The 27,061-nt window shown below is 34.2% G+C and overlaps 1 protein-coding gene across 3 annotated transcripts in view; it reads right to left on the reverse strand.

Annotated features, from left to right (window-relative positions):
- Positions 1-6,085: 6,085 nt before the first annotated feature.
- Positions 6,086-27,061, reverse strand: part of LOC145668420 (uncharacterized) — a 181,847-nt gene continuing 160,871 nt past the window's right edge. For all 3 annotated transcript variants that reach the window (XM_081736232.1, XM_081736233.1, XM_081736234.1), the window contains exon 11: positions 6,086-21,099. In XM_081736232.1, coding sequence (XP_081592358.1) covers positions 20,583-21,099 — 517 coding nt within the window. In that variant the 3' untranslated portion in view covers positions 6,086-20,582. The remainder of the gene's footprint in view (positions 21,100-27,061) is intronic.

Here is a 27,061-nt window from a genome sequence, read left to right on the forward strand (position 1 = left end):
CGTTTTCACTTGTTTAGAAATCACCTGATTATTTGGAAAACGCAAGCAGTAATGGGGAAGTTTTAAGGTTGTTCACGAGAGAGGATTTTGAGTTTAATGTCCCGTTCAGCAGCGAGGTTATATGAAAGGTGTACCTACTGATTAACGTGCAATCCGAACCATGAGCTCCCACTGGGAATCGAACCCGGGTCTCCCACACCAAAGGCGCGTACGCTAACCGCTTAGCCACGAAGGAGCTCTGTTCACAAGAGGGGACAATTCTAGCATCTCGTCTTGATAACGATAGCTTATTTATACGCTGTTATAACAGAAAAGAAAATACGAGAATATATGAAAGACAGAAACGAATATTTAAAAAATTGAAAGGGGAAAATCTTGTCAATTTTCTTATTATTATTATCAAAGGTAGAATTGCAGTGAAGTGGACATTAAAGTGATGCATGATCCTTCGTACTTTTATGCCTCATTCTCTCAGACTAGTTAAAACTACAAACAGAACTTCCTTCGGTTTGAATGGACTCGATTTGACACTTGGAGAAAATTTTTCGATTCAATTTTGAAACAAAACTAGTTCCAACTTGGCTATACCTATCCCTAGAAAGCAAGATAAGTAATCACACGAGCCGGATGTCCTTAAACTCTGCAGCACAATAAACATTTATTATTCACATTCAGCTTGCACGTGTCAAAAAATAAACAATATTTTCATTCTCTTCCTATTTTTATACATCTACTACTGCATTCTATTAAACTGTAACGATTTTTATGTTCAAAAATGATTATTCATTTTTGAATAATTGTAAATTTATAAGTTCAGTAATTCACCATGAATAGTCAAACAGAAGTGATTTTGTAAGGAAGAAATAACATGAAATGTGACATCTCTTAACAAACTGTCGAGATTTGAGTCGACAAACTTTACACTTTCGGGTACCAATTACTTCGAAACCCTGGTAGCCGGAATCAGACTAGGATAGGAGACTTATATTTTAAAAAATGACAATCTCAGCAAAATGCTTAAGTCTTTTAGTCTGAGAAAAAAGAAATGAAATCTCAAATTTCTAGTTCTATTAGTCTTGTAGATCTGAGTCTGTGCCGAAAGTACTAATAGAAATAAGAACAATGAATTATGACTATTTTGAAAAACATTCCCATATAATATCACAAGAATTTCGTCTTCCCGTTTGCTTAGTTGTGAGTATGCAGGGTGGTAAGAAACTATTTGAACAAACTTCGGGAGCTGATTCCTGACACCGAAACAAGCAAAAACAATGTCTTCTCGAACTTCGGTCTGTGAGGGATAGTTTCGGCGATATAAGAGCCGAGAGCGTGGGGAAAATGAAATTCAGAGGGCTGTAATTCAAAAACAACGCAACGAAGAGAGTGCGGTTTAAAACATGACACTCGAAGTCATACCTGCTCGATTGAAAAATGTATGTTTCAAACCTGCGCAAGGTGTGTGTGAGGGATTCTCCAAAGGAACGTAAAGATTACTTGTTAGGTTATAGGAGAACCCTACGTTCTTTTGGGGAATCTCTAAGGGGTTCATATTCTAAACCACACTCCACGTATCGTTGGTATACAATTACAGCCCTCTGAAGTACATTTTCCCACTCTTTCGGCACCTTATTATATCACCGAAACTATCCCTCACTGACCAAAGTTCCAGAGGATTTTTTTTTTTTGCTTGTTTCGGTGTCAGGAATCAGCTCCCGAAGTTTCTTCAAATATTTTCTTACCATCCTGAATTGCTATACTATGTAATGTGTACTGTCGCTGATTTGTGATGACAATCAGAAACAAGTAAAGGGTAAAATAGAGTAATAGTTTTCTATCAACAAGATTATGTTTTAGGTTAAATTGTATAATGCAGAATCTTGCTACGAAAAGACTCCTGGATATTTATTTTCGGATATTCCATTTCACGAACTAACATTGACCAACACAGCCAAAAGGATATCCTGAAGTGAACGAAAAGAATATCCCCAGGATAACCCTCATACAGAGATAAAGAAAGGCTATGAGGAATGAAAATAGGGTATCCATGGCCGTGTAGAGTAGAATAACTACTTTAAAATTTTTGGGGGGTTAAGATTTTTGTTCGGATTCACTCGATTCCTTCTCAATCTTGGGTACGGAAATGGAAGAACACATTTAGATCTTGATTGTTGATTCCAATATATATATATATATTAAGCATCATTTCTCGGATCTAGGTTACTGCGATGTCGATATCGATATTGACATATATCAACATTGCATATCGCAAATATATCGACATCCTAAATTTTCGATATCGATATTCGGGGGGGGGGGGGGCGAGATATAGGTAGTCCCTAAAATTTGCAATGGATGAAGGAGTAAAACAAATTTTTTACAAAATGTCTTCTAATGACAATTTCTTGATTACCATCAATTGTAATGTAAATAAATCCACTTGCAAATTTTCAATATTATATAATGTAATTTTTTAGAAGCCTGCACTTTTGTTACCGAAAAAAAAATGAACAAAAAAGCGTCTCTCAGAAGCAAGTGATTCGAACTTTGACCTAGAATTTATCATAAGTCTTTTTTTGTTCCTCTCTCTCTCTCTCGGTGATTTCCATCCCTTTTGGCCTTTGAGGCCGCTCACTGACAAAAAGTGCAAACATGCTCTTAGGCAGAGTCAGAGATTTTGGAAAGAAAACGAGTTTCTAATAATAATAATAATAATAATAATAATAATAATAATAATAATAATAATAATAATATAACAATTGGGTTTACAACTAGGGTCTCATCTCTATCTTGCATGAGAAGGCTGCAAGTCTCCTACGCCAATGATGTCACTTACTCTGTGTTTGTCTCTCAGTTTCTTATGGGTGTTTGTTGTGGTTAGGCTTTTATATTAAACCTTTACATTATGTAACTTTTTTATTCCTTTTTACGATTTTTTTTTTCGCTTTTCTCATATTTATCTATTTCTTACCATTCATCTTGTTTGAACTGCTCAAGTAAGATAATTTTGTAACTTTTTGTTATCCATTGCCCTCACGACAATAAAACCGTCATTCTTAACCATTTATTTTATTCTCTTATTTGCACTTTGTCACACTGATATATTTGTAACAAAATTGAGGTTTGGTCCAACGCCTTTGTAATTCTCAACCACCCCAACGACCCTGCTTTTTGGATTGCCTAGTACTGCAGGTGGTAATGTAGTTTTGGAGTCGTCCATACATGACTGTTTATAAGATCTTTACACCCATGACACTGGAAGAATTCTGCACATCAGAAGGCTCCTTACTATTATGGGAAGATCCTATTACTCGTCCCAAATTATTCGTATTCATTTGGGTACATACATAAGAGGGAGGGAGAAATTAGGTAATACAAGATAATTGTGAGACATGCCAAATATTGACATTTCTATATATTTATTTAAGTCAACTTTTTCTTTAAAAAAAATAACAATGTTCCCTGAAAAATACTTGTACAAAGTTCATTTACATGAACGAAGTCTAGAAAAGAGGAAACTGTAACTGTACCTTTTCATCAACATATTTTACTTCAACTTTTCATCACTTTTTACTTCACAAAACTAGAAATCTTTATACTATTTCTTGCATACTTAATCAATAAAAACTAATACAATTCTATTAAAAGGAGACATAAGTTAATTCATGGTATTTTTCAATTCTCATAAGACCCATAGATTTCTTAAGAAATTTATGGATAGCACCAAAATGATGCTTCACAGAAATTCGTCACCCATGAATAAATATTGTGATGGTATTATTATTTTGAAAATTTTACAACTATGAATTAAGTAGTATATCTCCTTACGAAATAACGATAATAATTCGCTTTCTTATTGTTAAGTTTCAAAATAACGGAAAAGCGAAGGAATATTTTCAAAATGAGCATGCAGTTACGAACTGTTACAAAACAAAATTATCAGGATCTTTGGAGTTTTCTGCTAAAAGTAGGACAATCTGACACCTTGTTCTACATCCCAAAAATTGGCAGGCGATTGGCAATTTTGTTTCTCAGTAGTTTTGAAAGGTTTAAATTTCTTATACTTTTTCTGTTTATCCATTCTTTTGAAAACTGTTATAAAAATTCATCTACCACCTTCCTCGTAATGAGAAGCAAATTACCATGTAATATTATGCAACGGGAAGATATTTTTCACATAAACCATTGTTTTCACTTTTCTCAATATAATTTATTGTAACGTTTATATCGTTGCAGCGTTTTCTCAATATAGCGTTGTAACGGAAGCTTACAGAGCACTTCATTTAATGTTTGTCTCATACTATTATTACTTTCAATAATATATAACGAATTACCAGAAGATAGTAAAAACATATCACTCTACAAAGAACTTTTAAAAATACTTCGAGTAAATACAATGAATAAAGCGCAACGTAAGTTACAGAGCTAGGAATTTTAGGTGTTGCGCCTTAAATTGTTCTTGCTATTAAAATGCTTAAATTAACTTGTTTTGCAAAGAAAACATTAAACAGACCTCTTTAACTGTATTTGGGTTTTACCTTTTAATTTATTTTTTTTCTCCATTTCCTGCACTTAATTTCTAGAATAATTAAACAAGGAACACTGCGCGTGTGCAGCATTACATTACTTTCGCTTCAGTGTACTCCCGCTCGCGAAAGCTATTGAATAGCGTTTGGCAACATCAAACTGATTGATTACGTTTATCACTAACCGCTGTTGTTGATTGCTTTTGTACATAGTGACTAGATGAGTTGATTTATTTCAATTTTAGCGCCTCACTTAGCACCGAGGCTATATGAGATGTGGAACTACAGTTTAGTGTGGGATCCGAAGCACATAAGCTCCCACAGGGAATCAAATCAGGACCTCCCACACCAAAGGCGCAAACGCTAACCATGTTGCCACGAGCCTTACTTAGTGACCGTGATGCAGACTCACTGAAAAACAAAATCAATGTCATGTTTAATTTTTATTTGTTTTAAAAGTTTTCTGGATTTATTTGTGACTTAAATAACGTTGTCCTCTGCGACTTGTTTCTGGTAGGCTTTTCAATACATGAATGAATTTTCAGTTATTGTATGTGATGTAATTAGTTTTGGTAGTTTACATGATTATTTACATTTAAAATAACGCCTTTTTCTTTTCAAAATTTTGCATCCAAAATTCATAACTCTAGTTATAAAAATGAAATGGATTAGGTACAGCATAGTGTTACAAAAAATGAAAACTAATGTACAATATAAATATAGTTCTGTTATGAGCTAATGCTCATTCGGACAATTTCATTCGTAACCTTTATGATCTTCACTATTCACCAATATTATGGGAAATTTTGGCAGTGTCAATTTCCTGTGGTAAAATTAATAAATATAGGTTATGGGAAATCTAAAATACTACCAGTTTCATTGTAAAAAATTAAAAAATATAAATTGTAGGAAATTTAGATTATCCTAACCATTTTCAGTTGGATAATTTCGCTTGCATTTTCTTTCTTTTAAAGCTAAATTTACACTTCATTAGATTGGGTGCGAAAGAAGTAGGGAGAAAAGGTTGTGAAGCGTGCAGATAGAAGCCATGTTGCAATGCAGGTCACCAGGCTCTCGCAATTTGTAATAGAAATCACAGTTAGCATTGTCTTACATCAGTTGAAAAAAAAATTGATCCTACTGCTTCTCTGACATATTACAAAATAAATAAATAAATACTGCGGACAAAAGTGTAACTAAATCAAATATCCATTTCTGCAGTGTAATACTAAAGATTTTAAGTCTCAACTATAACACATGTGCATAAGAATAATGTACAATATAGTATCAGTCCTCATGAAACACAGACTGACTATGAGGTACAGAGTGAGTTACTTAAATGGACTCATTTACTTAGTAGTCGTCCAGTAGTGACTCCATCCAACTGAATTTAGACCACCCGTAAAATTGTTATCGGAACTGTCACAAACTTTGTAAATCAATCATAAAATACATTTTAACCCTTGTACTCATATTTCTTTAAAGTCCATACATAATATGGATCATTTTGATGATTTTTTTTTTTTTTTTTTTTTTTTTTTTTTTTTTTTTTTTTTTACATACAGTAAAACTTTTAGGTAATTGAAATATTACTGAAAAATTTCACCCATGAATGTTAAATATATTAATCATTATGTACAATCACGAACATAAATAAGTACAGGTAAGAGTCTTTATTTCTTATGGCTCCATTCTCAACTTATTTTATGTTCGTGGCTGTACAATACAAACTTTAAAGAAAATTACATATTATTTTAATGGCAAACTACCATGAAGATAAAAGGTAAATTCAGGTCAATTTTATGCATACAAGGGTTAAAAATCTTTCTATGGTTTGAACTAAAAAAATGAATGGTTTGGACATACACATCACAATAATATAATAGAAACACAGCATCTATTTTTAAATACTGAAAATACTAACTGACGAAAATCAAGTTAAGTAGTATTCCAAATACGTAAAAATTGAGTATGATACTTATAATTATGGCACAGACAAGCATATACACGGTGGCCCAGAAGTAGGTTTGATCAAGTATTGACTCCTGCATTGATAAAGTATAACATTCTAGCTTATTGGTTTATTTGCTTCGGCTGTTCCGGGCTTAAGGTATAAGTAAAAAGACATTGGAAACAAGTAATGAAGAAGCTAGGTCTACCTGTTTGATAACAATAAGAAATGATATGAAATACAGTGAGCATATCAGTACGGTTCTGTGTACCTACTTTTGGGCCACCCTGTATATATCCGTCACGTATATAACAGAAAGGAAAGACGTTCTCCATTTGTTACTGCTTGCACGATAAGTTGCTTACTATCAAAAATCACCGTTACATCAGTTTAGTCAACAACTACAATTTACTCTCTCTCTTCTACCCATTATGTGCATAAGGCGGTCATCTTACGGAAACTCAAATCAGATTTTGTAATATTACTTTAAAAATCAATAACCATAAATTATTTACAAATGTATACTTAATCCAAACTTCAATGACTACAATAGTTATCTCAAAATTCCGGCCAAATTACAATGCATTAAAAAGTTCATGTCATTTAAAAATTTACAGTCATTTAATAATGTACATAAAGTTCGGTAAAACTCTTGACCTAGTTGTAATTAATTTAGACCACGTAAAAGTTAGCAAAGAACCTTATCCCTTTGTAAAAGAAGATGAACATCACCCAATTTTGAACGTTGAAATACAATTGGGTCGTCTAAAACAAGCAAAATCTAAGCGAAATGTGACGCGATATAATTTTAGAAAGGCAGATTTCAAAAAACTTGGACTACCTTACAGGAGACAGTGATGTAGACGAAGCTGTTAAATGCTTTTACGACACTATATACAGCATATTTGACCACTGTGTTCCAAAGAAAACAAACCCCCCGAAAAATTACCCAACGTGCTTCACTTTGGATATAATTAAGAAAATTAAATCGAAAACATATCATAGGAAAATAAAAAAGAGGAAGGGGAATAAACGTTTCCATCAACAAGAGTTCAACAGATTACGGAGAGAAATTAAAAATGAGGTACGGAATGCGTATAAGAATTTTGTATTAATGTCCGAGGTATCCTTAGAACAAAACCCATCCGAATTATGGAATTTTGTAAACAGTAAGACACGGCATTTAAATGCTGAATCCTTATCTAATAATAGTAAAGAAACAAACAACGATGACGGAATTGCTAAGGAGTTTGCGGACTACTTTTAGTCCGTGTACAGTAAAAGTACAGACAATACTATGGAAAAATTAGTGTGGATAGATTACGGTCTACTGTGTATACCATCAATAGAAATGCAGGAAACTGCTAATATAATTTTAAAAAAGTGAAATCCAAAAGAGCGGTAGGTCCCGATGGAATCCCAAGCTATATTGTAAAGGGTTGTATAGATCACTTCCTAACACCGTTGAAAATCATATTTAACCTGTCAATTAAATCTAGAAAATTCCCTAATGAGTGGAAAACAACGAGAGTTTCACCTATCCCGAAATCAAATAATAATAAGAGAGAAATTAAAAACTATAGGCCCATCTCAATCTTAAGCACCTTTGCTAAGATTTATGAAACAATCTCATACCAGCGGATAATAGCACACGTGCGGCCGTCTATATCAGAATCACAACATGGCTTTCTTACAGGCAGGTCAACGGTCAAAAATCTTAATCTAATATCTACCTTTATAAGTAAAACACTAGACTTAGGAGAACAAGTAGATGTAATATACATAATTTCGCGAAAGCGTTCGACAGCGTAAATCATAATAGATTGCTCAGCAAGCTTAAACAATTTAGCTTCAGCAGCGAACTTATTGATCTATTTATATCTTACTTGGAAAACAGAAAACAATTCGTCGTGTACAAAGGTTGTGTCTCAGGAGTATGTATAACTATCAGGGGTCAAATTTAGGGCCATTGTTGTTTCTACTGTTTATCAATGATCTACCGCAAAGTATACAAAAACTCACACACTGATATTTGCAGATGATGTTAAAATATTCATGGCAATAGAAACATTAAATGACTGTAAAATGCTTCAAAATGACTTGAATGAACTGACGGAATGGTCCAAAGAGAACATCATAAACGTGAACACTAGCAAATGCAATGTAAAGTCCTTTACAAATCGCAAAACCCCTCAGAAATTTTCGTATAAGATGAATGACATCACTTTACCTCAAATAATGTCAGGGACTTACGGGTGCTGTATGATAGAAATTTCACATTTAACAATCATATAAATCACATGATTAAACAGGTGTACAGAAACCTTGGATTCATCACCAAGATCAGTAAAGAGTTTGTAGTATTACCGCTATCCGAAAGCTATATGAGCACTACGTTCATACAAAACTCGAATACGCAGCCACTATATGAAACCCTCACACAAAAACAAACATAAATAATATAGAAAAAGTTAAGAATAAATATCTAAGGTACTTGGCGTATAGGGGGACACAAGTATATCCGAAGACACAATAGTCAATCTTTAAATTTAAGTCTAGAACAGCGACGAATAATGGAAGATACGTTGTTTCTATATAAGTTATTGAATAATAAAATCGACTGCGTTAATTTACTGCAGGAATTTTAAATATGCACTCCTACAAATGTAACTCGTCTTGAAAATTTCAATTTCTTTTACTGTGACAGATTACACACGAACGCAAACAAGAAGTCACCAGTATGGAGATTGAGTACAACCTACAATAGGTTAACAAAATTCGCAAGAGATTTGGATATTAATATTAATAGCGTAAGTCAATTCAAGGCAGTTCTTTGTAATGTAATAAGAAATAATTGTAGATAAAAGAACCTTAATGATATTGCAACCACATTATAACTGTATGTGTATTATAACATGAATGTGTTTAGTTGCTTAATACATGTAACGGACATTGTAATTGGGTTATATAGCCTGCTGTGTCTAAAATAAATAAATAAATAAACTACCTACCAGCTATATACTTAGGATATTTCACACAAAACCGGCTCGGCTGTTCATTGAACAAATACTGACCAACACACAATTAAGGGAACATTCCCTAGAACGCCAACGTTCATTGTAATTTCATCTCTCTGTGACAATTATATATTTTATCTAGGATACGTCAGTTTTAATTGAAACACCTGTAGTTTGCAAGACTTACCATACATAATATGGCAACACTGATACCCACACAATACCTGAAGTTGTTAGCGCTCTGTTAGGTATTGCCTATCGTATGTCAGGCAGAGCAGAATAGAGCACACGATAATGATCCAAATGGGAGACTTCTCTCACAAGGAGACTTACGGAAGTGTCACTCACCGATTTGAATGAAACTTTGCATACTTGTAGAACATCGACAAATAATCGACACTTTTTTTTTTTTTTTTTTTTTTTTGGCAATGGTGAAGATTTAAGGGTGGAAACCACCCTTTGAACGTTAGGGGTGCTTTCCAAGCAGATCAATAATAATAATAATAATAATAATAATAATAATAATAATAATAATAATATAGAAGAAACCATACTGCCAGGCGCGTTTTAGGCCAGAGATTTAGAATATTATGTCAAAATTACAAAATTCAAAATGGCAGATCCAATATAGTGACTACAATTACAAAATGTCATCTGGTTTGAAATTCCGCACTTAACTAAGAACAATTATAGTTGGCAGGGGTTACTACGAGAAGGTTTCAGACCAATTTGAAATTCCTTTCTATTGATTCGAAACCCCTTTATTTTAACGGAATGTTTGATTAAAGTGGGTCTCTGCACCTCTCCCTATTCGGGGTGCTTATATATAGTGAGTCCCCTCGCCTCTCACTATCAGAACTTCACATATTCTCAATTGTTATAATAATAATTATTATTATTATTATTATTATTATTATTATTATTATTTTTTTTTTTGAGAAAACGCTTCAAGTAATGATATTTCGTTCACACTAATTATATTTCTTAAAAAAATCTTGGCATAATGATGCATAAACATTGTTTACACCAAGCTCACCTTATTACAGCAATAACTGTGACAAATCGCAAAATGAACAACAATCTTCTTCCAAATAACTGTATTTGTATCACGCATATCTAATAATATTCGCAAATTTGGGAGAAAAGAACATTATTAATCAGTGATTTGGATCTAAATTATATTACGGGGATGTAAATTTATTATAGTTATAGAGGATAATATCAGTAAAATATCTCAAGAAGTTTTTCCACGGCCTAAAGACGAACACATCAAGAGGCTACGTACCAGTTGTTAGTGCAGAATGATTTCTATTTTGAGGACTCTTTTGCTCGTAAAATAGGTCGAAAATTCGATTAATTGTGACTACTCCACGAATCTAATAACAAAATGGACTTTGCATTAGCTGGGAGAAAAACCTCTTGAAACCATGATTTCACAGGACCTGATGTTAATTTTCCCGAATTTGATGCTTTCACAAGGATATTTTCAAATTAAAAGACTTTGTTCTGGACTATAGGGCCAAATGTTCCATTCTTTTCCTGCAAAATAATTAACAACGGTGATAACAGAACACCATTTTCAGAAATTGAAGGTTGTATGGTGTAGCTGAGTCATAGATTTATTGACTGTGCCGCACTTCTATTGTTTGTCTCTCTGTAAACGCTAGTGAGAGATGCAGAGATTCACTTTAATCAAACACCCCATTAAAATTAATACAAAAAGGGGTTTCAAATTGGTCTGCAGCCTCCTCGCAGTAATCTCTGCCAACTATAATTGTTCTTGGCTGTGCTGAGAATTTCAAACCAAAAGACATGTTGTAACTCTACACACTATATTGGATCCGCCATTTTGAATTTTGACAGATTCTGAATCAGCTGTCTTAAAAAAAAAAAAAAAAAAAAAAAAAAAAAACCTAGCAGTATGTTTTTTTCTAAATTAAGTGGTTGTTTTCGGTCTATGCTTAGGGACTACCCTTTAGGATAAGGTAGTCCCCTGCTGCATTGATCCGGTAAGTTGCATTTTCATCAGATGCTTTCATTTACTTGTTTCTCTTTCGACGAGACTTGTTTAAGACTAAACGCTATCTCACTGGGAAAAGCTTTCGAAAAAATGTACTTACGAATATATTAATTACAAATACAATAACTTAATCTTACATTAAGTTCGAGTTTGATATATCCCTTTTATAAAGGGGAGAGGGGGGAGAAGCTGAAACCAGTCCTTAATAAGTATACCGTTCAAGATTACAAAGATGTTAAATTCAACTGCTATTGTTAAAGATATCATAGTAAAAATGTTGGACAAGTTCATCATAATGATTCGTTTGGTATTTAAGATTTGGACAAGACAGGAAAACATTCCAATCACAACGAATTTTGCTGTTTTTCGTGAAAATAAATAGAAAAAGGATAATTATGATCAGGAAATACAGCAGGTGTCGGGTTAAGAAAAGGGTATTAGGTTTGAATAAAATAAGGACCTAGCCGTAAAACAAAAATTATTTTGTTCAAGTATCTTTGCATCTATGTTATAGTGAGATTCTGCTACTTTTGTTGCTTGCTCTTTAGTTATTTAATGTGCAACATGACATGGTAAGCGAACTTATTCACGATTCCAAGATGAACTGATATAACAAAATGGTTACCAACAATAACTGGAATTGCTTAAAATTCTCACTAATGCAAAATATCACGTTGCATAGAAATCGCTGTTCAATATTGTATGACGTAACATTCTCATAATGTAACACTGATATTTACAGGCTCCGCAATTCTCCTTTTTGATACTGCCAGAAGAAATAGCCTTCTTAAGGCAGTATTCCTATTGTTTGTTCAGTTGCATTTTAACATATTATTGCCTTAATACAATTTAAAGCTCCCTCTTACTGGAAAAAGTTACTTTGGTACTGACGTATCACCAACCACGTGGCAAAACAGGATGATAAGTCTCTCCACTTTTCCCCGTGTCTTGGTTAATGCTACAACTACGCTTCTTGTCCATCATTATATAGGCTTCATTGTCAAGAAGGAATAATCACACGAAACTATAAGTGCCAAAACAGTGCCGCCAAGCCTGTAGTGTTTTGCTCGAATTTGCTACGATGGAGAAATAAACTATATTGCTTTTGCTTTTACTGACTTAGTGATCTACCTAGCTCTGTTATCTTCAAACAGAATAATGCTGATAATTAATTTCTCGTGTTCTGGAGTAAAATGAATTTTACGAAAGAAAGAAAGAAAGAAAAAAAAAAAAGTTAATTTGATGAAAAATTGAAACAAACCCAATACTATTAATGATGCAGTCTTCTGGAATCTCTTGAAAACCTGAAGCTAATGTTAGTTTGGTACTTATCTTTACTCCCTATTCGTACTTTTCAAGCTACATTCGCAAGCCAAATATTTCTCTAACTTTACATTTCTATTTCATTTACTAGTTTTCTGAAATAGATTTTGATCAATTACATACAAAAATGTAAATATTTACTAAGTTCACTAAAAGGAAAAGAAATCTTCCGTCCCCATGCAAAGTAATATTCCTTAACATCTTTAATATAGGTAGTAAGCAGAAAATTTCCTAGAATTTTTATGGAAAGGAAATTTTTATACTTTCAAGATTTAACTACAAAAGAATAACATCAGAGTTTTGTTTCACAATGTTAAACTACGGCAGACTTCCAAACTATGTGAATTCAATATTCAAACTTAAAGTAGAACATCTATAACTACTGACTGCAATAGAGGATAACATAAATTCTGTTCCTCGGACGTTGAATTCACATCAGAAAGCTATTAGATAAATAAGCATAACGTTATGTTTAAAAATACTACCAATTTGTACACAAAACTAAGTTTTGTGCGAGAGACCTGAATTTGATCAGCGGTAAGAGTACATAATTTACAGTTTGAGGTAAATTTAGTATATTAAACTAAAATTACCTCAAACTGTAAATCAACGTCTTATTTAGCATCGATCTAAAAATGGCGATAAAACTCCAATCAGTAACTGCTCATTCGTAGTCATGTAGTTAACTTGCGTGCTTTCTATAAGTGTCACCCAGAGTATTGTTCTTACTAAATTTCAATATGATGTTGGGAATCATGTGTAGTATTGACTAGATAAACGGAAAGGAATATCATCTACAAATTGGATAGCAACAAGGCAGACTAGACCACCTACCATTTTTATGAAAATTGAGTTATCTATTGTAACATACGTAAAATATGGTAAAGTTTGACCTGCCAAAGCAGACTAGCTCTGCACTGTTTAATTCTGGAGCTGGAACGTGTAATATAGTCTGCCCTATTCATTTATCATTTTTTTATATCTGCCAAAGTAGACTACGTGAGGCTGGTTTATCTAGTCTTTGTCGTTTTTCTCCGTTGAATAAATGTGCAATTTGAATGTGGCAGAGTAGACCACATTATGTAAGAACAACTTTGCTCAACAGGTGGCGGCATGGTTACGACTAATATTATGTACATGCTCTAACTAACTCTATGGCCTATGGAACCCGGAGGTTCAATGCTGCGTTCATAAAAGCTCTCCACTGACTTCTATCCTTAGCTAACCGCATCCAGTTTCTACTTTGTATTCCAATCTCTGCGAGATCCATCTTAATATTGTCCTCCCATCTGCGCCTAGGTCTTCCTAATGGTCGTTTTCCGATTGGTCTTCCAGTCAAGACTTTGAAAGCGTTTCTACTTTCTTCCATTCCTAGCCTAGCTACATGACCCGCCCACCTAAGTCTCCTGGACTTGACGACCCTAACAATGTTGGGTAAACCATATAAATGATGTAGTTCCTCGTTATGAAGTTTCCGCCATTCCCCATTCCCGTTCCTCTTAGGTCCGAATATTCGTCTCAGGATCTTGTTCTGAAATACTTTCAGTCTATGTTCTTCCCTCAGAGTAAGTGACCATGTTTCGCAGCCATACAGAACAACTGGCATGATTATCGTTTTGTATATTTTAAGCTTCAAATTCCTCGACGACAAGAGATTTTGAACAGAATAGTAACACGAATTCCCTGCTTTTAGTCGACATTTAATTTCTCCGTGAATATGATTTTCCTCTGTTAATATTGATCCTAGATATTTGAAACTATCCACTTTATCAAAAGCATTATTTAATATTTTAACGCATCCATAATTTGCCGTATTACGGTCCCGACGCACTTCCATGTATTTAGTTTTCTCTGCACTTACTTCTAAACCCATGTCCCTGCAAGCGTTTAATAAGATCTCTGCATTTCTTTCTATTGTTCTCCTATCATCCCCTATTAAATTTACATCATCAACATATGCCATAACCTGGTGAATACCGTTCAACTGTAGGCCCTGGTTGCTATCTGTGATTTTCCTTATAGCGTATTCCAGGACGAAGTTAAATAATAATGGCGACAACGCATCTCCTTGTTTCAGGCCATTTTCGACGTGACGTACATGCTCAATGTTTTAAATTAAACAACAATGTATCAAATTGTCTTAATATTTGTATATTATTATTTCGACTAGAAAACATACGTATTTGAATATTAAAATAATGCTGAATGTCTTCGTATGTAACGTATTTCTGCAACATTTCGTGGAAGGAACTAACATTCTGCTATGAGTAGGTACGTGGTTCCGCATGGGGTGTTTTCTGGTTACTGACCTTATCAAGAATGGCGCGAAAGTGTGCGGAGATTTCCCGCCAAAACACGGCAGCTTTGTTAAACATGTCTGACGATGATCAAGACTTGCATTTACAATTAAGTGACTTGAGCGAAGATGAATGGGTGTCTGGTGGTGATCGTAACGAGAGTGAGGTCGTATCTGAACATGATAGCAGTGATGAACGTGCAGAGACATTAGAAGCGGGTGAATTAGATGCATCTCGTGCTGAACAGTTGGGTGAAAGCAATAGTAGTGAAGTTGTGAATGAGAACAAACAACCTAAGAGAAGAGGTACCTCTCGGAAGGAACAGAAGCAGAAGAGAGCTAAAGGGGAATCGTATGTTAACAGGAAAGTAGTTGTGAAACAAGGCAAAACTTTTTAAATGTATTTGTGCTCGTGCAAGGAACAGCTGTTCCAAGTTATCGGTAGAGATGAGGAAAAATATTTTCAAACACTTTTATGAGCTTGGATCGTGGAATAAGCAAACGTCTTTTATAGTGTCATGCATTAAAACTCGTAAAGGACAGGGAAAAAGAAAGTCCCATCACATATATGTCCTGAATAATGTCACTGTGTGTAAGACAGTGTTTATAAAAACTCCTGGTGTATCCAGTTGTCGTGTAAACTGGGCCTTCCATAAGAAAGTGTCCGTGGAAGGTGTACCAATAAATGACCAAAGGGGAGTCCATGTGCCTAGCAATCGGCTGTCTCATGAAGAAACTAGCTTCATCAAAAACCACATTGCATCTTTTCCTCTGTGTAAATCGCATTATTCACTAATAGACTGTATTTGCATATGGATCTTAATATGCAAAGATGTATGTTGAAAAATGTGCCGAAACCTCTCACAGACCAGTGTCTTTATCCAAGTTTAAGGCTATATTCAAATCTCAATTTCCACAGGTACGTTTTTATATTCCTCGCAAAGACACATGCAAAACATGCGATGTGTATAAAATTTAGCGACAGCAAAATGATAGTGGCGCAACCGTGGAAGAAGCTCACAAGCAGCATCTGGAAAGGGCAACGGCAGCGAGGGCTAGAATGAAAGAAACGACAGAAAAAGCTAAAAACGATCCAGAGATGATGACTTTCATATTCAATTTAGAAAAAACGCAACCGATTCCATATCTCAATACAAATGTAGTGTACTATAAAAGACAGCTCTGGTTGTACAACTTGGGTATCAATGTGCGTTCAAACAACAGTGGTATTTGTAATTTGTGGATCGAAAGTGAAGGTAAACGTGGCAGTACTGAGGTGACTTCATGCATTCTAAATTTTTTGAAAGAGTCTACACATAAAAATGTGAAACATTTATTTTCCTTTAGTGATTGTTGCGGTGGACAAAATAGAAACAAGGCTATGATATTCTTGATGTTTTATGCTACTGCAGTTTGGAGTACGAAACTTGGGAACATACGTTCCTAGAACCAGGACATAGTTATTTGCCCAATGATTCCAATTTTAGCGATATAGAGAAGAAAAAGAAAACCTGTATGTATCTCTTTACAGCAGATGACTGGATACAACTTATAGAGACTTGTCGAGTTAAGAAACCATTCACAGTGAAGCGGATGACAAGGATTTTGAGACTATTGATACAGAAGGTATTTTAACTTTACGGAAGAAGTATACAAATGGTGACGCAGTTGAGATGATGAAGCTCCGTGTGTTCAAAGCTATCAAAGGAAGTCACAAACTATTAGTAAAAACTTCGCCTGCTGAGAACCAGTGGATGGAATGGGATTTCATCCCACAAAGAAAAAACCGGAAGCGAGAGTTTTCCAGCGATTGTGTCCATCGAGCGTACAAACAACCTATTCCCATTACTGAGGACAAGTATAAAGACTTATTGAGCCTTTTACCCCTTGTTCCACCTACATGTCATAAGTTTTTCAGACAATTACCTCATCACAAAGAACGCCTGGAACCGTATGAATACTTGGATACACATAGCGATTCTGACTAATGAAAAAACAAATCTTCATTGTCATACGTGTTGAATATGTGGAAGCCACACTGAGAATTTGAATGCCTAAACATATTTTATTGGCTATTGTGCATGTATTTTCTTATTATCTGAATCTGCTTTAAAATTCCATTTACATTTTAATAAACATAACTCCGATAATATTGTAGGTATTATTATTCATATTACTAACCAAATTGATTAGCCAAAGTAGACCATTGGTCACTACAATCATTTTCCTTGATCTTTATTTTGTCCTACATAATGTTATTGCTCCGCCAAAAGTGTTCCATCAAAAGCCAAACATATGAACAGTTTTGCGGACAAATATCGATCGAATTGAAGTTGCTACGGATTATAGTGGGCTGTCGAATTTTGTTTTCCATTTTTCTCGAAACTTTGAAAATCCTACTTGGTCGTCTGCCTTGTTGCTATCCAATTAATACCTTTGAAAAAAAAAAAAAAAAAAACTATATTGTTTTACTATTGAAACACACACACACACACATTTTTCTTCATGAGCACATGGTGTATGGCAACCTTTGATATTTTTTCACAATATTTATGAGTGTCAATAATATATAAATCAAGTAATTTCGTCCCTTCCGCTCTCAACTGACGTGCAGGGTTACAAAACGCATATTTTCGCTTTCAAACAATAGGTCTACTAGCAAGGAAAATATAAGCTGGTATGTATTTCATTTCATTTTTATGAAAATACGTTTCTTCCCTTCCTTATCTTTGATCCATTTACTCTTTAAAATTCCTTTTTCGTCAATTCCAACAACACTGATTTTCTCTCTTGCACGCTCAATACAAAATATAACCACTGTAATTTGTGTGTGTTGCTAATGTCTTTGGAACCCACCGGAAACAAATAATAATGGATATACTTGAAATAAGTCATGCTCGATTGACTCGCCCATTACAAGCAAATTCGTCTTTTTCTTTTCTTTTTACTCCTAAATTTAACATTACCTTATTAAACCACTGAGAACTTAACCAAGTAGAAAACACAAACGATAGAATGCTCATGAAAACAAAGAATATTATACAAAATTTGCAAGTACTGGATTTGCAAGTTAGTACAATTGTAGTAACTACCGATCTCTCGCCTGCGGCTGAGCCATTAACCTGAATGATTATACGATACAATGATTCCATTTTTGCCATAATATCTGCAATTTTAATTTCCCATTCTGTTAGTAAAATTTAAAATCAATCATGATGCTTCCCTTAAATTTTTCATTATCAAATGCATGTCGCAGTGCTAAGATGCTACAGCAACTATCACTTAAAATTTAATTTATATTGCTTTGATTTGATCTAAACTCAATTACATAAAAGAGAAACACAGAACATACTTAGAGATTTACAATATTTCTTTTTTTCTACTATAATTCAAATGCATGCTTTAGTACTATAGCTGCAGAGTATGCATATACAAAACAGAAATAAATAAATACAGAGAAACATTCATCCATTGTTTACACACAAAATATCAAACACGGACATCAGTCTTAATTATCACATATTAAACCCATAATTTTAATTTGAATACACATTTAGTCACGGCATCAAGACACATATTTTATCAATCCAAAATCTATATTATGCATTAAAATACCTCTAATTCGTAGCTCTCAGATTGTTTCACATGCAACAATAAACTAAAATGCATATTACTTTTGCACATTACGAAACTGTTAATATATTTTTAAAAAGTTCGAGACTGAATTTAAACACCGTCTTGTTAGTGCACATTTATTAAGGTGAGTTAAGTTGATTTTGAGTTTAACGTCCCTTTCAGCAGCGAGGTTATATGAGACGGGACCTACTGATTAACGTGGAATCCGAACCACATGAGCTCCCGCCCGGAATCGAACCCGGGTCTCCCACGCCAAAGGCGCTTACGCTAACCGCTTAGCCACGAAGGAGTTTTGCACATTTATTAAGTACACTAATATACACACTACAAAGCACTAGCTTTGAAATGTATAATCGAAGAATAGGTATTAGACTGTAAAATTAAAATGAAATGTAGTTCTATGTATTAGAACAAGAACACATTGAAGACATACATGAGGCTTTCGAACGTAATCATCAATGAAGTATAGAGAGATTGGAGGAAAATTCTATTTGAAGGGAACTTCTTCGAACATGTCACTAAATGTGAAATTTAAAAAGAAACAAATATTATTTTCTTTGCAAAATTAACAGTATACAAAATTAAATGCTGGACGTAAAACTAATTCTGCAATGTAAATGTACTCTGCATAATACAAAATAATATAAAATAAAAAAAAAACTAAAATAGATATATATATTTTATACACAATAAGAAATTCACATATATACCTCCAAATACATTCAAAACTAATTGCATCAAATTTACACAACATTCTTGCGACTACAAAATTCTCGAAAAACAGAACACCTAAATGCCTATATTTCGCACCATCATTTTCCTTTAGTTGAAGGTCATCAAATCTTTATATTTGTGTGTAGTTCAACGATCTATTTACACAGTCACTTTAAAAAATGCCTTGTCCTTTTCATTTTCAAAATGTTTGTACTGTTTTCAAAAAACGTCCCTTAAAAAAATCTTAAAATACAAATAAAAGGTTAATAATTTCTGCGATTTTACGTAAGAGCATTAATATTCGTCTCTCAAAACTTACATGGAGAATACTATAGCTTCAAATGTCACTCTTCAGTCAATATACATAGTTTAGACTGAGCATTATTAGCTTTTAGCATTTTACGTTAGTAAACGAGTTTCACTATTACAGCTAACAAACGAAACTCATGCTCTTACGACAAGAAAACAAATCAAGAACCGAATTGACAGACTGTTACATACACGTCGGAAAAAATCTAATCAAATTATTAGTGATCTTGAAAGCCGGACTTCACTCTAATTTCCAAGCAAATGACTTGTGTATAAATGTATAAACACACTTCATTGCACATTTCAAACGTCACATTCGAAAACAAATAACTCTTGGCACACATGCCTCACAAAACAAGAAAATGCAAACAAAATGACTTATCAGGTAAAATATCTCATACTGGAAAGACCAAAAATATCACCAACACTGTTAAGTTCTCTATTCAACTTCACAAACATCATTGCTGAATTTAGTAACTTTTCTGAGAATTTTATGCATAATTATTTTTCAGGAACATTAACTTTTAAAATGTATATTACACTACATTTCTTAAACTAAGTATTAAGAAACAATTATTCTTAACATAAAATCTTTCATTCTAGACGAAAAACAAAATACATCACAAGTCAATCTTTCAGGTATACATACATACATAATTTATATATGCAAACAACTGCATAACGTTGAGTCTTTACATAATCTTTCAAAAATAAGAGTATCATTTAGATACATTATAACAATTTAATAAAATATACATCACAATACTTCATTTAATATATCCATGAATAACAACTATTTCATGGATATATTAAATGTGGTATTAATTTGAACCACATTTATATTTCTTGTACTACCTCCACCTTCTTGCCTTGTATTTTCTGCGGATGGTGATGCTGAGCAAGATTCTTGAGATCCTTGTTGGTCCCGAACTTCAACGGGTCGTTGGGGTTGAGCGATGGCAGTGTTCTGGCCAAGTTCATCAGATGAATCTGATGGACTAGAAATACCTGAGGACGTACCGGAGACTGCTCTTGAGTCGAAACGCATCCTTTTGGCACGGAATTCGTCAGAAGTAACATCACCAGCACTTCTTGATCTTGTGAGTGGAGGTCGTCTGTTGATAGTACCCGAGGAAGTACTTGCTGACACAGCTCCAGAATCAACTTGTTCTACAGACGGTGTCCCGTTGTCACTGGCTGATGAGAGAGTACTTGTTGAGCTCGGTGATGACGTACCTTCTCTCCTAGGGACCGGTGCAGTCTCCGAATCTTCATCTTCAACCGCTGCGTTAGTTGCAGCATCCTGATACCTGAACATAAATAACAATTATAAAAACCAAATATAATTTGGCTGTTAGTCATAAACCAATATTTCTTATTGTTTCTAGCTATAGTTACTATATATCCTTGTTGAACCCTGATCATATCAAGTGAAAGTATTTATTCGGGTACTCAGATTTCATCCTTCTACCAACCGTTTTCCGCTTAAAGATATGTTACCAGGGCTACATTTCCTACAGTGCCAACTATAAAGAAACTACTATCGGATCTTCTTTCCTCATGAGCGTGAGTTGTTTCGCAACCTCAGTGATGGAAATTGCAGCTATCATGTGTGCTCTACTGGAGGTGGGACTTTTCTCCAGGGATCTTAGATTGGCACATTAAGTTTTTATCTGTTAATAGCATTTTGAGTAAAGACTGGCAGTTGTGACAAAATGCCATTAATGGCACATTTTGTCAATAGTTGTTTCACCACTCTACCGAAATCACAAGTCACATTATTTGCTGTTATTGTGGAATGCAAATCACTATTGAGCATTGAATTTAACTTTTTTCACCGCAGAGGATAAAACATTGTTGGCGAGCCAAATACATGAAAAGCATGGTTGATGTTACTATGAATCCCGAACTTGTAACGTGCTAAAAATAAAAAATAAATAAAAAAAAAGCTCCTGTCACATCGGTAGATGTTGAATGCTCGTTTTCAAACTAAAACGCATCCTAACTGATAGAAGACATAACTTGTGTGTGCAAAACCTAAGAAAATGATTGTGATATTGTGCAATCAGAAGTGAACTGTGTTATATAGCATGAGTGTTTTATCAAGTGCCACGATAAGATTTATTACTTAAAAAAAAAAGAAAGAAAAAAATCATTAGCACATTTTCTCTGAAATTTTAAGCTTAACTAATGTTTCTATGATTTAATCAGCTCTTTTTCACTACACCGATTTAATGTATTTTGGTTATTAATGTTTTCACAGTCATACGTATTAATCAGTGCTATTTACAATGATTTATATACATTAATCTATTTCATGTGAGCTTTTAGTAAATTAATGACATAAAAATACAATGAATATATTAATTTCTGCAATATAAACTGCAATTTTTAAATTCCACTTTTCCATTATCGTTGTTTTATTTTGTCATAACCTCCGGACTTTAGTTACGGCTGAAAATGGCCCGTGCCTTAGTAATGGTGTTATCATATGACGTTTGCTCATACGGAAAAGGTTCGATGCTTTTCAACGGATAACATTTAATTACCAATTTTTAACATGGGATTAACAAGTTTTCTACTGATACCGGTGTAAAATAAAAATAGTACAGGAATGTATCCAGCAAGTTTTTCTTCGGGAGAAGGTAAGACTTTTTCAGAGGGGCAGGACTTTTACACACTAAAATCGAACTGAAAGTCCTGTTTCAGAATATGAAAGCATTAATGCCAATAAACTATCCATAGAAAAAGAAAAAATATTTTAGAAAGCTCATTGTTTGACTTCGCCTTTGTGTGTATAAATAAAAGATATGAACCACCGTACTGAACTATCTTCGTCTAATTTCTTGAACTGTCATGTTATGCTACAGTTATTATTGAAACATTTGTTTATGAAATATGAAGAAAATTACGTTTTCGGAAAATTTGTTCGAACAAAACTCAGCCTCAAAAGTCACCAATCGTTTGTGAACTTTCTAATGATAAATGAGTATCATATATTAGGGTTATTTATGAAACATTTGCTTATGAGATATCTACAAAATCGCATGAGCCTTACTTCAGGATATAGTACATAATAATACCAGTAATAAAAAGGGTTCAATCATATGTCTTTGTTTTTTTTATAAGAAAAACTCACTCACAAGAATAAACTACTCCTTATGAACTTCTTGAGGGCAAATAAATAATGCCATTTTGTAAGGTTATTAATAAAACATCTATTAATGAAATATCAACAAAATCGCCTTAGTTGTTTTTGAGAAAATTGTCAGCGGAAAAACTAACCCGCAATAATATTGAGCTGACTGAGTTTAACGCCCTTTCCACAGCAATGAGGCTGTATGAGACTCGACCTACTGATAACGTGGAATCCTAACCACATAAGCTCCCGTCGGGTCGCCCCCAATAATAACTACCCCTTGTGGATTTTCCGAGCCAAATTGAAAAGAAATAGTCAATTTTCACGTCTCTGGAAATGGATTTTTCTGAATGATTTTTTTCCAAGTCGATATTTACCAAAATCTTTTGGTCACACCTGAAAACGTAGATTAAGCCAACACTATGGAAATCGTTAGTCAAAATCAAATAATTTACAGTACGTTGCACTATGGTCGACTTTTTGTCTCCCATTTCGAATTTGTGAAAGGGACTGGTGCAGATTCGTATTCTTATGAAACAAAAAATACCCCCATACCAATTTACTATCATTATATCCTGAGGTTCAAACACCCTATCCGGAAGATCTAATGAAGCGTCCCTGCCCCGACTTCAATTCTTTGCATCATATATCTTAAATTTGAGCAACTGAATTAGTTTATTCTTTTAAACAAGATGTGAGATACAAAATTCAAAATTACTTTCAGCAAAGTCAAATGAAGAACGCCTGCCCGTTGCCATTCTCTCTACATCATCCATATAAAACTTCTGCAAATGAATAATAGATTCATAATAATAGAGTTTTTTAAATGCACTTTTATATCTGACAATGTAAATGTTATATCCGGTTGACCAGAACCCATTTTCACTCCCTTAGCTGTTGTATTTTCAACAAAGTTTCTTAGCGAACAGTGTATGAACAACAGGGTAAAATTTTACTTCACTTGGTCAAGAGGGTTCGTACGTAGCTGCGTATAAAACAGTTGTCAGTATTTTATGCACTATCCTCCTCCCTCTATCACTATTCCTTATGCATTATCATCCATAATGGATTTGTGCAAGAGAAAGGAGGATACGTATTTTCTGAAGAAATAAAGAAAAAGAACGAAGAAAGAATTTCATGCCCTTATTCTGAACGGCTCAAAACAGATATATGATTATTTATTTAATGATAGTGCACCCTTGCACTAAAATTCAAAATGTGTTTATAAAGTAATTCGATCTTAATGACTCAACTTGGAGAGCAAGGTCATAGATAAAATGGACAAAACCTTCCAGAGAAAATCTTATAAGACGCAGTCAACGGAGTTATACTTTCTACTCATCATTTTAACCACCAAATATGTGATTAATTGTAAATTTTCCTCTTCATTCATCAGAGGTAAAATTTCCGAAATTAGTGTCTCTATGCTGTGTTTTAACATAATCACGTACGAACAGTATATAATAATAATAATACGAATAAAAATGGTAAAATAAACTCCTTCCAAAAGAACTTCTCAAAACACTGTCCTATCAACAGACTATACATTCTAAGCTGAATATTTGTATGTTTTTTTTAAATTTCTTAAGCTTCTTCAGTTTCAGCTTAAATTTCAGTGATGTGGTGAGGGAGAGAAAACGTATAAATTCCTTCTTTCTTTTCCCACTTTTATGAAACAGTCAACGGCTGTACATGGAGATGTGAACACAATTTTATGATTTTAGGCCCCATGGGTCTAGGCATATGGTTTCTAGTACATCAATGAGTGACTGGGTGGGTTTACTCTTTTATAGATTAGTGACTCCATTTCAAATCGTCCAGGGTGGTCCACACGACTGTTTCAGATTAACTTTATTTTTTAAAATGAGAAATTACATACAAATTATTAGACCTGTATTCTTTCTTTTTGCTGAAAAAAATTTCCCCTTCGATATAGAGCCTTCCAAAATGGCTGCCCTCCTCGGATTGCTCGAATAACTTATAAACATGTCAAATTAAAAGTTTTATTGTAGAGAAACGAGTGTACTTAGTAACATAATCGCAATCGTAGGAAGAATATAAAGTAGTGTGTTACGGTAGAGGGGCAAAATTTGTCTGTTGGTCCAATAGGAATGGCGAAATTCACTCGCAATGTTGCCTACTTTGGTGAAAATTTTGCTAACTTCAAACACTTTTCTTTCTGTCCTCACGAGCCATATCAACCATCTGCTTCTGGCATCAAAATCTACTCGATAAGGTCTCTTGAAAATTAAAAGAACTTCTGTTTCTGATTATTACATCCTACGTTATAGTATGATGAAAAGCTGAAAATTTCGTTCAGACACCATGTTTGGCCGCTATTTTCTCAAAAAGCCTACCATTTAAAAATCTGAACCTTTTACAACTATTGGAGAAGTAACTAAGTATTTAATATCCCTTAACCGTTCATGCGGCTGCAATTAACCCTTTTTAAGATATATTGTAGTTTTTACTACGAAATGATAGTGTCTTCAAAATTCGATTAAAAAGAACTATGAAAGCTATTTAGTTTTTTTTTTTTTTTTTTTTTTTTTCAGGAGAGGAAGCATTGAAGAAAGCCTTGGAAGGGTCTATACGCTTACGAGCGTCGAAAAATAGGGGTACGACGTCATCACATTACAAATTGCTTTTTTTTTTTTTAGTGAGTAACCAACATTTTTTGGTGAGCTCTTTAAACCTAGATTTCTGAAGTTTTACACAAACAATCAGTGAACACTTTAGTTTTTATCTGAATTTCTTCGGATCTCTTCGTCAACAAAGAAGGAAGTCAGAGGGGCTAAAGGGTTAAAAAAAAAGGGGGGGGATATTTCTTGACCAGAAATCCCACTTTCGCGATTATTGCTCCGTTCGGGTACATGATAGGGACATCTGAGTGGTACTTTCTGAAAGACTACTCGATTCTGAACAAAACGACGTATGAATCATCATTCTACAATAATTAGAGACGTGCCAGAGATTTTTTTTTACATACTATCCTTTTTGTTACTATTGTAATTTGGAGCGCTTTGCGCGCTTTTCCCACCCTTAGTATTAAATATTTATACTAAGGGAAAATATTTTTCCCGCCCTTAGTATTAAAGATAAGAGATTTGTATTTGTCACAAGAAATTAGTACCACAATTAATATTTTTGCAAGTGATTTCCATATCTGTATGTTTACCCCGGCCGTGCCAGAAGGCCTTAAAATGGAAAAAGGGATTTTTTTTACAAAAATCCCTATTTTCCACAACTTTTCCTCCTTAGGTACATCCGAGGGACATGTGAATGGTACTATCTGAAAGCCTACTCTATTCTGAAGAGAACGACGTAAGAATCATCGCCCTACGATAATTACGGACGTGTCAAGGAATTTTTAAAGTTTGTATAGGATGATCTTTGGCAAATTCTGGGGATAATCGCAGAAGAGGGAAATAATTTTTCCCGCCCTTAGTATTGAAGATATGAGATTGGTAATTGTCAGAAGTAATTAGTACCACAAGTACTATTTTTGCAAGTGATTTCCAGTTCTGTATGTTTACCAGGGCCGCGCCAGAGGACCTGAAAATGGGGAAAAAGGGATTTTTTCACCAAAAAAATCCCTATTTTCCTCAACTTTTCTCTCCTTAGGGACGTCCGAGGGACATGTGAGTGGTACTGTCTGAACGCCTACTCTATTCTGAAGAGAACGGCGTACGACTCGTGATCCTATGATAATTACGCGTACGAATCGTGATCCTATGATAATTAGGGACGTGTCACGAAATCTTCAAATTTTGTATGGTGCATTTTAGGGAAATTTTGAGCGTTTTTTGATGCTTTCTCAACACGGGAAAAAAGTTTTCCCGCCCTTACTATTGAAGACAGGAAATTCTAATTCTTCATAAATAATTAGTACACTACGTAGTATTTTCAAGATTATTTTCAGGTTTGAGCGCAGACCTGGGGAGGTTCAGGGGGCCCCAAACTTTGAAGAAGGTTTTTTTTTGTCAAAAACTCCCGATTCCCCTTCAAAACAAAATCCCCTCAGGTACATGATAGGGACATATGAGTGGTACTGTCTGAAAGCCTACTCTATTTTGAACAAAACGACGTACGAACCATAATCCTACGATAATTAGGGATGATGCTGTATCTTC

This window comes from Thermobia domestica, chromosome 13 (genome assembly GCF_964235325.1).
Source record: "Thermobia domestica chromosome 13, izTheDome1.hap1.1, whole genome shotgun sequence".
Lineage (NCBI taxonomy): Eukaryota > Metazoa > Arthropoda > Insecta > Zygentoma > Lepismatidae > Thermobia > Thermobia domestica.